At 28.9% G+C, this 17,661-nt stretch overlaps 1 protein-coding gene across 1 annotated transcript in view; it reads left to right on the top strand.

Moving 5' to 3' along the window:
* The window catches only part of LOC145291171 (replication factor C subunit 2-like), a 39,235-nt gene extending 28,216 nt beyond the window's left edge, over positions 1 to 11,019 (top strand). The window contains exons 6-9 of the mRNA XM_080136714.1: positions 3,278 to 3,435; positions 5,780 to 5,845; positions 7,047 to 7,241; positions 10,798 to 11,019. Coding sequence (XP_079992840.1) covers positions 3,278 to 3,435; positions 5,780 to 5,845; positions 7,047 to 7,241; positions 10,798 to 10,914 — 536 coding nt within the window. The 3' untranslated portion in view covers positions 10,915 to 11,019. The remainder of the gene's footprint in view (positions 1 to 3,277; positions 3,436 to 5,779; positions 5,846 to 7,046; positions 7,242 to 10,797) is intronic.
* Positions 11,020 to 17,661: the final 6,642 nt, after the last annotated feature.

The raw sequence follows: 17,661 nt of genomic DNA on the forward strand, positions 1-17,661 counted from the left end.
AATTTGGTATATAGGATATTCAGACATGTGGAAAACTTTTTACTCAGTTTTCATTCGGGAAAAGGCTGCTAAGAGGGTAAAAATTGAAAAATTGGTGTATGGGACTTGTCTGATTTTTTGCTAAATGTCTCACAAATTCGCATGCGTAAATGGGTCACATGACAGATTTATGTTAAAAATGAGTACAATTTGGAAACACTTTTTTAAAGATCATGTCAAGCCTGCCTAATGGTAATCGTACTTGACTCGCTATTTTAGGTTTTGGTTTCAGCTTGAGTATTTTTTTTTTTTAACTTTTACTTACAGAGAAAAAAACATAATCGCATGTACATGTCTAAGTTTTGGTATTTATGCATATTTTACCATACGACCGGGCAACGCTGAGCGACTTGCTAGTGCATGTATACTTTTATTTAATGAAAGTAAATTTGCAAAGGGAGAAGATAATTACTTTTTCTTTTTTTCTCCAAAACAAAGGGAAGTAAATCTGCATTCCACAAATACAGATTTATGTCCCTTTTTCTTTTTAAACCTGGAGTATTTATATGAAAATCAAATTATATTTTATTTTTCTTAACAGATCAATGGTTAATGAAATTACTGTTACAACTGAAATTATGATTTTTATATGGCTGAAATTATCAATGACAAAGACTAACGCACTGAATTTTATAATTCAATCAAATGTAGATATCTTTATGAGTTTGAGTTCTTTGCTAACCTTAGTTCTAGTTCAGAATTCAACCTAATTAAAAATCAAAACTAAAAAAATCTTTATGATGTATGTACCTGTCCAGTAATGCAATTGTTATACTCCAAAAATCGTGTAATTGATCAAGTAGATTTTTTTTTTAAGAAAATCTTATTGTGAGGATTGTCTTGGTGTGCCATCTTTAAATAGAGACAATATATAATATAATAATACCAGGAATAAAATTAGTTGCTATGGGGTTCTTGATATTTAGAGATTTTTTTCTTTTGTTTTATCAAAGAGAAATCCTTCTTGACTGGGGGAAAAGAATAAAGAGTAAGAAATAAAATAGAAGTTTTTGAAGAAAAATGTTACGTATGTAACAGTGCGCGTGTGAGAAAATCAGCAGCAGCCAAAGGACAGCTGACTAGCGAAAATATTAACAGCAGCTGTTAAAACACGTCTGCAAATTAGCAAGTATACGCAACCTTGCATCACAAGAAAAGGAGAAGAAAAAGGTGTGCCAAGGAAGATGGATGTGTAAATATGAGGGCAAGAAAACTCTGGCTAGCGCCAACGTGAGATGGCAAAGACAGACTTTGAAAAAGCATGTTACATGACAGAGCGTTGTTAAGCACGTGTGTGCAAAAACACTTTGCAAAGATAATGAAATGCTTTATTTTTGGAAGAACTATAAATAAACACATTTCATTTGCATTTTTAAAAAGATGCTGAGGCAGATTTTAATTTTTTTTCCCCCCCTTTTGTTTGTTTGTTTGTTCTGACGTTACACACACACACACACACACACCTTTTTAACTTTTTTATTTTTTGTTCATGATCCTGAACAGCATCAGGTAGTCATACTACTTAAAAAATTGCATTATGATATTATGTAATACTAGCTATGTACCCGGAGTTGCCAGGTTGAACCATATTAGCAGGTTGAGGGTTTAGTCACATACCATTTAAGATGCATCAAATATCTTTTTACGATTCTCTCTGAAAGTGGACCACATGTTGGATTTATGGAAGCATAAAACGCACCATTTTCGTTTATGATTGCAGAGTCGAACTAGGTTTTAGTTGGAGTCGGATTTCTAAGAGTACTAGGAGTCTAACTCAAAAAAATTTTTTTATCCGACTCAGACTCCTTAAGTTCAATAAATTTATTTTTTTACATAGTTTTCTTGTTTTGGTTTTACCAGTTGCACAATTTAGCAGTTTTTGTATGGTTTTGCTTTTATTTTTGGAGATATCTCATATTTTGTACAATACTGCAATGCTTCTACTTCATCAAAATATTTTGGTCTATCGGATCACTGCAAATCCTGTCTAGACAGCTGTTTTTGTCTTGGTTGTGATGTCACACAGGATCAATGAAAATTCTGTCTTTGAGTGAGATTGCTGTGAATTACATCAGATAACAATTGGGTTGTAATCAGAAAGTTATCCAGTTTCTGTATCAAATGGAATTTGGCAATTAGATTAGTCCGGGATCGATCCGGAATCACAATCTTATTCGAAAAAAACAGGCCTAAATCAATAAGAAGCAACCAATGATATTATAGCCTTTTTATAGCTTTTTCCTGTTTTTTGATCCTCTTTCTATAAAGGCAATATTATCTTTTAAAAAATTTCTTCTTTATATATGTCTTTAATCCCCTCTTCTGATGAAGCATTTGGCTTCAAAATGCCATGGTCTAAAGAGTTTTCCCTATCCCTAAATATATATTATTCCCTTTTGAACTGATAACATAAAAAATTTCATTGTAAATTTTTTAACCCTCTATTATCTTAACTTATTCTATAAAGCTGGTTGAGTTTATATGCGAGTATATTTATCATACAAGTGAATGTTAAACGTAAAAAATAATATACACTAAAAGTATTTATAAAATGCTTGCTGAATAGGTGGTGGGGGTATATGGATCTGCCAAATAGATTTCCATATAGGGGTCAAGGAGTCAAAGTTGGCATTCTGACTCCACAACCCTGAATTAAACAGGGAAATAACAACTGTAGTTTGAAGGGGAAATAACTCAGCTTAAATAAACTTCCAGTTGTAAAGGCAATAATAAATGAAAATAAATTGAATTCAAAATAAATAAATCAACTCTAAATAATATTTCTAAATAGAACAATGAAGACAATTTTATTGCTACAAATAATATGAAGTTAATTATTTAAATAGATTTTCTTTAATGTAATATGCAAATGAGGTTACTCCAATGTAGATTTTCATTGAACGAAATGAGTTGTATAGCGGCACATCTACAATCTCGCTCGTTGAACATTGTGTCACTTTCACACATGATAGAAGGCTCCTATTGCTCTTTGGATTTGTACACAACTGGCCAACTAGTAGATGATCTGCAACGAAAAAAGAAAACCAGTTTTCATCAAATGGAAATGGAATCATATCTTTTCTAGGGCAGCAATTTTATTGTTCAACCCTGTAGAATAAAAAGTTTGCACGTGATCGGATAAGAAATAATAAAAATGCAACAATATGTATTGAGATAAAAATGTTTTCATATTCGTTTTTCAAAAATTGACGTTAAATTTTTCTTGTTTGTTTCTCAGAACCTATTCAGTCTCGATGCGCCGTTCTGCGTTATTCTCGACTAACAGATGCCCAAGTTCTTGCACGGCTTCTTGAGATTTGCAAAAAGGAATCTGTCAGTTATACAGACGATGGTTTGGAAGCCGTTATATTCACCGCCCAAGGAGATATGCGTCAGGTAAACACTTTCACTGCAGTCTTTGAAATTCATGGCTTTTAAATTTATTTACAATGTTATTCAAATTAACACAGGTTAAACTGAATATGATGATGATGATTATCATCATTATCACATCTGTTAATGTATAAGCATCATCATCATCATTAATACATCTGTTAACATGTCGTGTTCATATAAATGCCATGGCAGTGATTGCTATTTTAATGTTCGTTTAATCTTATTGATGTTCAATGCAGGAGAGATAAGTTAAATATGGATGAAATATCCATGCTTACTAGCAAACAATGTGCAACACGATTTGGTGATAGTTTTGCGCGTGAAAATGACAGTGAAACAAAATAAAAGAAAAATATCTTTTGTTCACTGATGGATATTATGCTATCCAAAATTAATAAGGAATTTAAGGATCCAAGTGTAGTATCTGTTCTGATGCTATACTTTAGTTAATTTGTCTTAATGAATGTAGGGGAAATTCTTCTATACTAAGGAAATTTTTATTTTTGTCTACTGCCAGAGTGCTCCTTTTTTTCGGAGTTGGTTTTCCTCGTCATTAAAAACGACCTTATCACATGTTGTTCTCGTAGGGAACATTTCAGTTTGGAAAAAATGGATTTGATTTTTTTTTTTTTTTTTTTTTTTTTTTTAATAAAATATTTGCATATTAACATGGCTTCAAAACAGTTTGTTTATTCAAAAGTTTTCATTTTAATGATGCTATTAAGAGACTTACCAATTTTTATAACACTAGAATGAACATGACCCTGAAAGCTCAAACTGGAGTTCTTTCCTACAAAATCTTGTGCACAGCCTTCATAAAACAACACAAGTGCACACGCATTTTACTTCCCCAAAAACAAAAACAAAGGATCTTTCATTCTCTGATGATGGATATTATGCTATTCGAAATTAATAGGAATTATTTCAAATTTAAAAAGAAAAACATTTTTTTCTTTTTCTTTAATAAAATATTTGCATCATAGGTGGTTTCAAAACAGTTTGTTTATTCCAAACTTTTAATAATCCTTTAATAAAATTAATACATCCCTATGAATTAATAAGTCAACCCCACCAGAATGTAACCCACTCGCCAGCATATAAAAGAAAATGACACGGCTTGCCATCATCACTAAATATGAATACGGGATAGAAACAGATAAACATGTAACATTTGAAATCAGTAATGAATAGATATTTAAACAATTCTAAGTTATAATTAAGGCCCAAAGATCCATATCGACAGCCCTTGTAAACTCTGTCCTTTTCTTGAAAGGGGCATTTAAGAAAATTCACCGGACAATAAAAGCAATAAATATTGGTTTCCATTTTTACAATTTGCCTTCATTGTGTGATTCGCCAAAGACTGAAAATGAGTTGTGTTTTTTGTAAACATTAAAGTTTACCCATGTCAACGAAATGATGGTACATCTATGGATAATGTAATATATGGTTGAAATACATAATTTGTGTGTGTGTGTGTGTGTGTATATATATATATATATATATTCATGGTTAACTTTTCTGCACATAAAAATATTTTTTTACAAAAATTAATAATGTTATGTCCCGTCAAAAAGGGGGAGGGGGGATTCGATGACATGCAAAAACAAAAAAGCTTAGGAAACAAGATTAAATATAAAAAGTAGCTTTTCAAAACTGCTCATATTACTAACAATAGAACATATTTTATTTTTAAATGCATAAAATCTGGCAAGGCATTTTGGTTCGATGGTAAAATGCCAGGCTGCAGATTGGTTCAATTTTTGTCAAAAACAAAAGTCTAGTCATCTTGATGATGGCTGGTAGCCAGAAACATGTGTCCATGGATGACTTTTAAAAAAAATACTAAATAAATACATAAGTGTCATGGGAGAGCCCTCTGATGGAAGATAAAAGGTAGTTTTTACTTGGGCGAAAATATTAGTTTCTTCATCAAGTGGAATTCAATCTTCTACTGAAACTGGTGAGCATAATTAAATATGGTAAAATTTCTCCTACATTATATTTGCTGGAAAGCCGGCTGAGATAGATATGTCGGACTTTTATGAGTTTTGAAGTTGGTGTGTTGAATGAATAAAGCCACACTGATGAATCTTCAAAAGACGGAACCTGTGTCTATGGATGCTAATATTTATAAAATTTCTTTTAAATTCATGCGGTTTTATTTCAGAACACTTGTTGAAATACTCAGTCTTTGTAGAATATTTTTAATCCTAATATGTCAGAGTTGGAATTGTAGCAAGCGATTATAAATTTCTGCTTTAACCAATTCCATAAGGTTTCTATCTTTGTTTTTTTTTTATATAAAAACAAAAATGTCTTGATCTATTTCTTTTTTTTCCAGGGTTTAAATAATCTGCAGTCGACATTCCAAGGTTTTGGCCATGTTAGCAGTGAAAATGTTTTTAAAGTGAGCATAATTTAAATTTTGTCCTAATGCTTTTATTTTTTTTTTATTTTTTTTTTTATTTTTTTATTTATTTATTTTTTTTAATTACATGTTCACCCGAAACAAGGCGCATTGCCACTTTGGTGTAGGGGGCTACTATCAGGGGCAGCAACTACTGGGGCACTATGTTGGGAATTGGGCAGCAAGATGTCGGTTCACGTTGCACTTGAACTTCTGCATGTCAGTACAGTTAGGGAAGCAGAAACCTGGAATGGAATTCCAGAGTCTAGCAGTTCTGGGGAAGAAACGACTGGAGTAGAAAGATCTTTTAAATCTAGGGATCTCTACTGTGTGGGGGTGGGATTTAGCTGCCTGTCGGGTTTGTCGAGGGTGTCTACGTCGTGGAGGCACAAGTGTCTGCAGTTCGTCAGAGCATTCACCATTAAAGTTAAATTTTTAATTTTTTAGTAATCGATTCCGTTTCCATGTATTTGTTTTTCTGAGATAACTTGATCCATTCTTTGTATGATTCTGAAATTCTCTCTCCATTATCTCCTGTTCTTCTCCTCCCCATTTCTCCTTCTCTCTCCCTCCTCTCTCTCCCTCCCCTCTCCTTCTCTCCTCTCTCACAAATAAACTAAAATATTTTCTTTTGGGTTGAATTTTATATTTTCTAGATTTTCTTCTATTATAACATTTTTTTTTTTTTTTTTATAACTATTACATTTTTTATTTCAATAAATAATCAACTAATAGCAAAAAAAAAAAAAAAAAAAGTTTGTAATAGTGATTCATAAAAATCTGATCTGTTTGGGGTATCAGTAGAATTTGTGCATATTTTCCGATGCCAAAAACGATTCTTTTTATTGCTTTTTTTCTGTTGGTAGTAATGTTAAAATAGTAAATATTTATTGATTTTTTTTTTTAGCTACCAGTAAAACTAAAATCTATAGAGCAAGTGTATTTTTAGGTTTGAGAAAATATCTGCACATTTAACATGTTTATGGTAATAGGGTGGGGAAATAACAACTCTATAGTTAAATATTTAGAGATTTGTAAAGAATTGGAATCAGAAATTTAGTACAGAATCTGTAATGGTATTAACATCAGGAAAAATATTGGAATCATCTCCTCGCTTGTTTCATAAGTTTTAAATTTTTAACATTTAAATGATTTTGCTTTGATTCTTTATAAAGCCGTTCTTTCTTGCATTTCTTTTTAGGTTTGTGATGAACCGCACCCGTTACTCATCAAAGACATGTTGCAACATTGCGTGACAGGTAACATCGACCAAGCATACAAAGTTATCTCTCACCTTTGGAATATGGGTTACGCATGCGAAGACATTATCGGAATTATCTTCCGCGTTTGTAAGACGCACAACATGCCAGAGTATCTCAAACTAGAATTCATAAGGGTAAATAACTCTTTAACATTTACTCGTACATTGGATGTTGCTCGTGGTGAGAGCTATCGTGCTTACGTTGCATGATGATGGTTCAAAAAGCTGCCACTAATCCTTATATCTAAGCATATTTCGTTTTTTCAACCTGTGTTTGTGTGGTCATAAAACGGTAATAGAAGACACTTCACAAGTTTAAAAAAATATTTTTTTTTTATACTTATTTCTGTTTTTATATTAATATAAGGTTTGTGTAAAAAAAAAAAAAAAAAAAAAAAAAATTTACGTATATATTGATAGATGACTTTGCACCATCCTAATACTAGCAGGTGCTATCTGGTTGTAAAATACACTTAAATATATTTTAATTCATACAGATTTCTTATTTATTATTATTATAGTCGATTCTGTATTGACTATTTTACATTATATTGTACCCAATATATAGTAGTTATTTCAAAAGTAAAAAAAAAAAAAAAAAAAAAAAAAAAAACAGGATTTGGGTGCCATCAGCTAAAATCAAAACCGAAACAAAAATTTTCAAGATTCAAGCAAGCAACCTAGGACGCCTTGACAGTCCAGAGTTTTATAAATATTAAGTTTATTATTTAACTATTGTTTATTAATAATTGATTGCATGTATTTTTAGTAGTATTTACTATTAATAGTAAACTTATTGCTAAGTGTAATAGAAGATACTGTTATGTAGTGGGTATGCGCGTGTGTGTGTATATATATGTGTGTATGTATATGTACATGCATATAATCTTTTTTGAGTATATAGTGAGTTTCTTTGCATCATTTATTTTGTAACTTTTTTGACACTGTGCCACTTTCTAGGGAGCTACTATCTGGGACATAATTTGTAGGGGTACTATGTAGGGAGTTGAGCAACAAGATGTCTGTTTACGTTACACTTGAACTTCTGCACTTCAGTACAGTCAGGGAAACAAGGACCCCGAAAAGAATTGCAAAGTCTAGCAGTTCAACGGACGAAACTATTAGAGTAGAAAACTTTCTTACATCTCGGGATTTCCACTATGTAGGGGTGAAACTTTGCTGTTTGCCGGGTGTATTTCCGTCAAGGGAGTAAAAGGGATTGTAGTTCGTCGGAGCACATTTAAATTACTTGTAAAACAGACAGAGGGATGCAACATTTTGTCGATGGAACAGTGGCTGATGCCTAGTTGATGACCAACACTTTTAAGAAAATGAGTGATCTCAACAATGATAACATGCACAGGTTTTTCCACACAGAAGTAGAATGTGACTCACCTGATATGCAGCTGTGATGTTCTGCTGGGGAACAGCTATTATGCAATGCAACACAATGGAGTGTATAAATATTTTCACTGAACGATCTGTAAAAATTTGAATATTGAATGCAGCAGCAAGTCCTGAGAACAAATGCCTGAAAGAACGGTTCAAAATAATTCATACACCGTCCACTATGACTATGTGATTCCTGCAGCTATGTACCTAGAAAATAATCATGAAACTTGACATAGCGATATATGAGACAAGGAGAAAGAAGCAACCTTATATTGTTTAAACAAAATCAAAACATCAAAGAATGGATTGATAGCAACAAATAGTGTATTTCATCGTTCATTACAATTGTTTCAAGACCATTCGGACAAATTCAAACCCTATATCATTCGAAAATTTTCACAAGAACAGCCTCTCGTTAGACGTTGTGAGAAAAAAAACACTTTTACAATGAACAATATGGAATCCATTTCCCTTTTAAGGAAATCTATGGTAAAAAATAAATTTACCTACATCTCTACCTTTCAAGGTTTTGTTTTCTGTTTGTTATATATATATTCAAGCACGTCTGATTGAACACGACAGTTATTCTTTTTTCCAATTCGCCGAGCGGTCTTATTTGTTTCAGCTGGCATGTTGTATATAATGGCACTCAAAAGTTGTTGTTCGGCCATATTCTTTTCAAGTACCAGCTGAAAAAAAAAAAAAAAGACCAAAAGGATATCCAGAAAAATTGGGGGAAAAAATAACTTTTGTTTAATCAGACACGCTTGAATAATAATTTGCTGCCAAAATATACAAAAATATATATAATTTTTATATTATATTTTCTAATATAAGATTTTTTTATATATGCTAATGGTTCATTTCGCACTTACCAGAGTCAGTGACTTTAGAATAAGGGTTGGATTGCCATTAATAATTTTTTTCACAAATGCTCATACATCAAATAGATTAATATCTGTGGAGCTGTTAAGGGTTTGGGGGTCTTGAAAATTATCCATCATCCAGGGAAGGAAGTAAGTCAACGACTTTTACTTACATATATGTAAGAAAAGTTTTTTTTTAATAGGAAAAACAAACATTTGAAATTAGAAATTTATGGATAACTTGTTTAAAAGAAGCCATGATGAAACGTCCGTGCATGATGGAAAATCACATTCTTCACAAGGTCAGCCTAATATGCATGCATAGATATAGAAAGAACACAGCAGATCTAGAAGAGTAAACCTTTGAACAAAGTGTACAGAAATTCCTCTTTTCTTTAACCGTGTAATTGTAGTTCAAAAAATAAATGGCCGTCGAGTTTTCAGGATACAATAAAAAATCTTGTAAATGACGTTTATCATAGTGATTTCATGAAGACTGAAGAAATAACAATATTTTAACTTGTCATGAAGTTGCCTGAAAATGTTAAAATGAAAGTGTTGGTTAATAGTTGATTCTTGAAGGTGTAAGATTTGTAATTTATCATGTACATTGAACCGTTATTCAGTCAATTGATGGTTAAAGATTGAAATGTTCATAAGATGGATTTTGTTGGTCAATACAAAAAAAATTCTTTACGTAAATTTTCCTTACAATTATTTTTATAATTTATGTGATGTAAGGATTTTTTTAGTTTTTACATAAAAGTTTAATTCAGCGGACAGATAGGTTTGGTGAGCAGTTTGATAGTAGCCTTGTTGCTGTTGAGCCGAGGTTTGTTCTGTTCGTTTGTTCTGTTCAGTTCTAGGTTTACGCTCCCAGGATTTACCTGCTAATTGTTATTGCTAATCGCTTACTAGGAATGACATGGTTGCTCAAGCATTTTTGTCAGAGTGCACTTCACCTAGTGTGTTGACTTTTCAAAAGTTTTTTTCTGTTCTTTCATCTTCTGTCCTGGCCCTGTCATCATCTCTCACATTGGCAGCTGTCGAGGGCATGCACGATGGCTCACAAGTCTGAAAAAAAACAATGCTGAAACTGTCCATAAACTAACTCCATTTAGTGCCACAGCTTGATTAACAATCCTATTTCAGCTTCCTTCTGTGTTACTTGAACAACTTTTTCTTCATTGTCTTTCTACTAAGATCACTTCTTATAACCATTGTTTGGCTAATCAAAGTGTTTCCTCTTTTTTTTCTTTTTTTTTATTTAAAATTCCTAACACTTGGAGGATGGTGGGACGTCGATAGTATTACAATTTTTTGATATGTAGTAGTGGGGGGGGGGTCTATTTCCTAACGATTGTCACTTTTTATGTCATTATTTATGGCTTTTATTCATTTATTTTTTTTTATTTTATTTTTTTATTTTATAGGAAATTGGTTATACACATATGCGGATTGCCCAAGGTGTTACGACCCTCTTGCAGATGTCAGCTTTGTTGGCACGACTCTGCAAAATTTCATCTGACCCTAAAAAATCTCAAAATTAAAAAAGAAAATAATTTTCATTGCGATAAAATGAATAATTTTTTTCTTCAAAGATTTTGAGGGAATTAATGTAACAAATGTTAAAGCATTAAAATGAATTTTTTGTACCTTTTTGTCAAGCTTTATTTTTGTCTTATTTATTTTTATTTATTTATTTATTTTTTTTGCGTAGTATTTCAGGTAAAATGAGTGGAATTTAATCTGACATTCAGTTAATTCCTATACCATTTATGTGTGTATAATAAGGATCGTTCCAAAAGTAAAGCTGCTTTTTTAATCTTTTTTTTTTTTTTTTGCCTAAAAAGTTAAAGAGCTATGAAGACGGGAGTTGTACCATTAAAGAACTGTTATTTCTGATCATTTGACACCACAGCAAGTTTTAGTCTCCTCTCTATCAAGGCCAGAGGTTTTGGGAAAATATCAGATATTTTGTAATTCATATGCAAAACTAGGAAAAGAAATGAATATGATTGAAACATTTTATGGCTGTGAAAAAAAAAAATAGGCTCTAGATGATCCCTTTAATGTCACATAGTCCACTATACAATTCAGGTCATTACCTTTCAAACAAGCCTTCATTTTGTTGTATAGCGGTACATATTGGGGGTTTCATTTTAATGGGTACAACAATAGTGATGAGAGGGAGAGACATACAGTTCTGGGATGTTTGGGACTTCATATATATATACTGACAGGAGGGGAGATGCATAATCCTCGAAAGGTTACACAATATTCATATTAAGATGTTTAACGCATTACCTTTTGAGTGTTGAAAGATGACACATGACAACAGTTTTACAAAAACACAGATGATTCGTTATTCATTGGTTGAATGCTGATGACGTCAGGAATTCACATTGGTATCTACATGGTTAACCTGCTACCCCTTCGCCTCTAAGGGGACCCTCCTCTGACCATGTCAACTCTTGGCTGATCAACTCTCTCCTGCTGACTGCTCTGCCCTGATCTGACTAATTTTAGCTCCTATACTGAGAATCCCCCTTTTGCTATGCCGTCAGAAGTGTTTCCTAAATGTGACCAATTCACGTGGCTATGAACATGTTTTTTCAAAACCCACTTCTGCAACAAAGAGTCCTCTCCTAACCTATTTTTTAACCTAACCTATTTTTCAACAATGTGTTTTTAATTTGTATTCATTCTTTTTAGCTGACATTTTTAATATTCAGTTTTATAAAAGAATGAACAATCAATGCCTTTTTACAATATAAACAATATCTAACTATTTTATAATAGAATTTAACAATAGACCTTTTTAACATTCCGATTTCTAACATTTTATTTCTTAACCTTGCTTACAAGGTTCGAGTCTCGGCTTATCCTAATCTTATTTTCACTTATCTAATGTTCTTATTATTTACATGGAAAGGGACAAATTTAAATTCTGATATAGTATCTGAGATTTGAAACTTAGATATACCACTTTTTGGCAGTTTTATATGTATATATCTATACTGGTAGCCAAATTGAATGTTGAAATGTTTCATGTCTTTGATTCTATAGGATGAAAATTTGCAGGCATTTGAATATTATAATATTATTCTATAGTTAAAATTTTATAAAATAAAATATGTATTATATATGTTTGAAGCCAAAACAACACATTACAAAATAAACGGACATTTATTTTGTTTGAAATTTATATTGAAATTCATAAATATATTTCGAAGATATACTTCATCTTCAGTATGGTTTTTTTTTTTTTTTTTTTTTTTTTTTTTTGGCCATATTGTTGGAGCAGAGAATCAGCAAGTAGAAGTCCGTTTGTTGTTTTTACGGCCGTTTTTTAAATCTCAGAACGGTGCATTGATCACGCGGGATTCATATTAAAATTTGCTTCGAAATATATTTATGAATTTCAATATAAATTTCAAACAAAATAAATGTCTGTTTAGTTTGTAATAATGCATTGTTTTGGCTTCAAACGTATATAATACATATTTTATTTTATTCAAACTTAACCAGCGCTTCTAAGGAACAAAAACCTTAACATTAAAATTTTGTCAATTGATAAAAAAAAAAAAAAGAACCTATATTTTCAAACCAATAAAATATGTCCAACTTTGTTTACATTTGTATATGTGTCCTGCTGGGCAGCTTCAGTTTTGCTACTTTGGTTGTCTCCCCTGTGGCCGTGCCAGGCCACTAATAATAACTAAGTCCATCATAGACGAACGGACAAGGGTGAATTTACAGGTCCATCCTCCTTTTGTCAAATCAAAAAGAAAATGCACCCTATACATCTCATCACTGTTTTAATAATTGATATATATATATATATATACACAGCTGTTGTAATGATGGACTTAGTCATTTCTTTTTTGCATGGTGTAGAACTCAAACTTACGTATGTTAAGGCCTAAAACTGCACAGTTTGTTCCTTTTTCACCAGGATTTGACATCTCTGGGGACTTTTGGGACTAAATGCTGAACTTAGTCATTTTTTTTTTTTTTTTTATGCCTTGTTCACTGTGTGCACAGGGGACCATGTATGCTTCACTTTTTTTTAACTTTTTTTTTTTTAACTTTTTTGTTTTAATTACAGATTTGTCAGCTATCGGTTATTTTGAATTCTGCTTAGCTTGGCAATTCATGAAGAGACTGACACTCGAGCAGTGTTAGTAAATTGTGCAAATGTATTTTGAAAATCAGTTTGAAACACTTGAACAAATAATTTCACAAAATGGACCTGTCAACAGGCCACATCGTCCAAAATAAAAAATAAAAAAAAATAATAAATAATACTCATCTCAATAATGAATTCCAATTAAAATAATATATATACCATTCAATACGGACCCGACCATGGAAGATCAGATAAAAAATAAAACATGAGTTTATAAGATCAAAAATTCAACGTTGATCGCCCTTCAGGGCCTGTGGCACACTTGATAGATATTGAATCTCTACGGTTCCAGGCAAGAATTGTCTGAAGATAGTGGTTTTAATCCTACCCAAAGCCGGCCAGAGGCTTACTTGGCCAAAAACGTGGTAAGACGACAACAACTACGGAAGGCAGTAATTGCAGTTAGGAAATTCGGAGTTCTTATCTGTCACGGTTACCACCTGACGAAGGCCAGAGGAATAGTTGGCCGAAACGTCGTGAAACAACTAAGAAAAGATGAGGATAATAGTCCACAAAAAATTAAACTTTTGGCGCATTATTAATTACAAGGTTCATCCTATAATTAATGTTTAGAAAAGAAATAAGAACTTTTCTGTGTGTGTGTATGTATATATATATATATATATATAGGGTGTTCTTTTTAGAGACAGTGAACTTTAAATTTTCAACTTTATTTTCTTTAATTGCAAATTTAGTAACTTTTGGTTATTTTAAGTTTAGCTTCGTTTGGCAATTCATTATGAAGAGACTGACATCTGAGCAGCGTTTGTAAATTGCATTAGATTATTTTCTTTGGGTATGTGAAGTCTCATGTCTATGCTGATAATCTAAACACAATAGACTACTTAGAAGGCAACATGCTATTGCCAAAATACAGTAATTTAATGCATAGAAATTGCAAAAAATTTGATCTAAATTATTATACCATATATGCTATAAGCATGGAACTATATGCCTGAAATTTTTGGAATAAACCACTTATTTGTATAATAAAAATTATTTTTCTGTAATTTATTTTAATTTGAAGTTTACCACCTCAAAAAAAAAAAAAAATATATATATATATATATATATATACACAGTAGTGGAGGGGGCGTTATAAAATACGATTAAATATATTTTGATTTGTCCAGATTTTGTATATATTATAATAGTCATGATTTCAAAATCAAAACCCGAAGCATTCAAAGCTGGTGACGTTACCACTGTACTAACGTGACGCATATGTGAACTGATTAAAAATAAACTAAAATAAATGTACAAAATGTATAACAATTTTTAAAATTTTGACCCTTTAAAACTATTTAACCAGCGAAGGACCCGTAAAAGAACGGTCCATAAAAAATCCAATCATTTGAGACCCCCTAGCGCCGCTCTGCATATTTAAGTTTTGAGAAGAGATAGTTTGAAAATATGGAGACAAACATCTACCTTTTTATATATTAGATTTCTATATGTATATAACTATATGAATGAAAATGTATGTTTGTTACTTACCGATAATCTAAAACGAACTACTGGTCTAATTGCTTCAACATTTTGTATAGCGTTTTCATCATACCCATGCATGTTTTTACATATCTTTTTAATTGTAACCTTCTACTTAATTTTCATTTAATAAACTAGCGCAAGTACCTGGCATTGCCCAGATGAGATAGGGGTAAATCAAAATAATAAAAGGGAAAATAAAAAAATGAGTGACTGAAAAAATGTTCAAAATGTTAAAAAAAATTTTTTTAAAAAGCAAAAAGAAAATAGCGAACGTGATGGAAAAATAAAAAGGAAAATAAAGAATAAATGAACGAAAAAAATAGCATAACACTTTTTAAATATTAAAACTTTAAAAATCAAAAAATAAACCTCTTTAAATATTAAAACTTTAAAAATCAAAAAATAAACCTCTTTAAATATTAAAACTTTAAAAATCAAAAAATAAATAACTTTTTAAATATTAAAACTTTCAAAATCAAAAAGTAAACCTCTTTAAATATTAAAACTTTAAAAATCAAAAAATAAACCCCTTTAAATATTAAAACTTTAAAAATCAAAAAATAAATAACTTTTTAAATATTAAAACTTTAAAAATCAAAAAATAAATAACTTTTTAAATATTAAAACTTTAAACATCAAAAAATAAATAACTTTTTAAATATTAAAACTTTAAAAATCAAAAAATAAATAACTCTTTAAATATTAAAACTTTAAAAATCAAAAAATAAATAACTCTTTAAATATTAAAACTTTAAAAATCAAAAAATAAATAACTTTTTAAATATTAAAACTTTAAAAATCAAAAAATAAACCTCTTTAAATATTAAAACTTTAAAAATCAAAAAATAAATATCTTTAAATATTAAAACTTTAAAAATCAAAAAATAAATATCTTTAAATATTAAAACTTTAAAAATCAAAAAATAAATATCTTTAAATATTAAAACTTTAAAAATCAAAAAATAAACATCTTTAAATATTAAAACTTTAAAAATCAAAAAATAAACCCCTTTAAATATTAAAACTTTAAAAATCAAAAAATAAATAACTTTTTAAATATTAAAACTTTAAAAATCAAAAAATAAATAACTTTTTAAATATTAAAACTTTAAAAATCAAAAAATAAATAACTTTTTAAATATTAAAACTTTAAAAATCAAAAAATAAATAACTCTTTAAATATTAAAACTTTAAAAATCAAAAAATAAATAACTCTTTAAATATTAAAACTTTAAAAATCAAAAAATAAATAACTTTTTAAATATTAAAACTTTAAAAATCAAAAAATAAACCTCTTTAAATATTAAAACTTTAAAAATCAAAAAATAAACCTCTTTAAATATTAAAACTTTAAAAATCAAAAAATAAACCTCTTTAAATATTAAAACTTTAAAAATCAAAAAATAAACCTCTTTAAATATTAAAACTTTCAAAATCAAAAAATAAACCCCTTTAAATATTAAAACTTTAAAAATCAAAAAATGAACGTCTTTAAATATTAAAACTTTAACAATCAAAAAATAAATAACTCTTTAAATATTAAAACTTTAAAAATCAAAAAATAAATAACTTTTTAAATATTAAAACTTTAAAAATCAAAAAATAAACCTCTTTAAATATTAAAACTTTAAAAATCAAAAAATGAACCTCTTTAAATATTAAAACTTTAAAAATCAAAAAATAAACCTCTTTAAATATTAAAACTTTAAAAATCAAAAAATAAATAACTTTTTAAATATTAAAACTTTAAACATCAAAAAATAAATAACTTTTTAAATATTAAAACTTTAAAAATCAAAAAATAAATAACTCTTTAAATATTAAAACTTTAAAAATCAAAAAATAAATAACTCTTTAAATATTAAAACTTTAAAAATCAAAAAATAAATAACTTTTTAAATATTAAAACTTTAAAAATCAAAAAATAAACCTCTTTAAATATTAAAACTTTAAAAATAAAAAAATAAACCTCTTTAAATATTAAAACTTTAAAAATCAAAAAATAAACCTCTTTAAATATTAAAACTTTAAAAATCAAAAAATAAATAACTTTTTAAATATTAAAACTTTAAAAATCAAAAAATAAACCTCTTTAAATATTAAAACTTTAAAAATCAAAAAATAAACCTCTTTAAATATTAAAACTTTAAAAATCAAAAAATAAACCTCTTTAAATATTAAAACTTTAAAAATCAAAAAATAAATAACTTTTTAAATATTAAAACTTTAAAAATCAAAAAATAAACCTCTTTAAATATTAAAACTTTAAAAATCAAAAAATAAACCTCTTTAAATATTAAAACTTTAAAAATCAAAAAATAAACCTCTTTAAATATTAAAACTTTAAAAATCAAAAAATAAATAACTTTTTAAATATTAAAACTTTAAAAATCAAAAAATAAACCTCTTTAAATATTAAAACTTTAAAAATTAAAAAATAAATAACTTTTTAAATATTAAAACTTTAAAAATCAAAAAATAAACCTCTTTAAATATTAAAACTTTAAAAATCAAAAAATGAACCTCTTTAAATATTAAAACTTTAAAAATCAAAAAATAAACCTCTTTAAATATTAAAACTTTAAAAATCAAAAAATAAATAACTTTTTAAATA

This window comes from Euprymna scolopes, chromosome 12 (genome assembly GCF_053919585.1).
Source record: "Euprymna scolopes isolate OS-2025 chromosome 12, ASM5391958v1, whole genome shotgun sequence".
In the NCBI taxonomy this organism is placed as follows: domain Eukaryota; kingdom Metazoa; phylum Mollusca; class Cephalopoda; order Sepiida; family Sepiolidae; genus Euprymna; species Euprymna scolopes.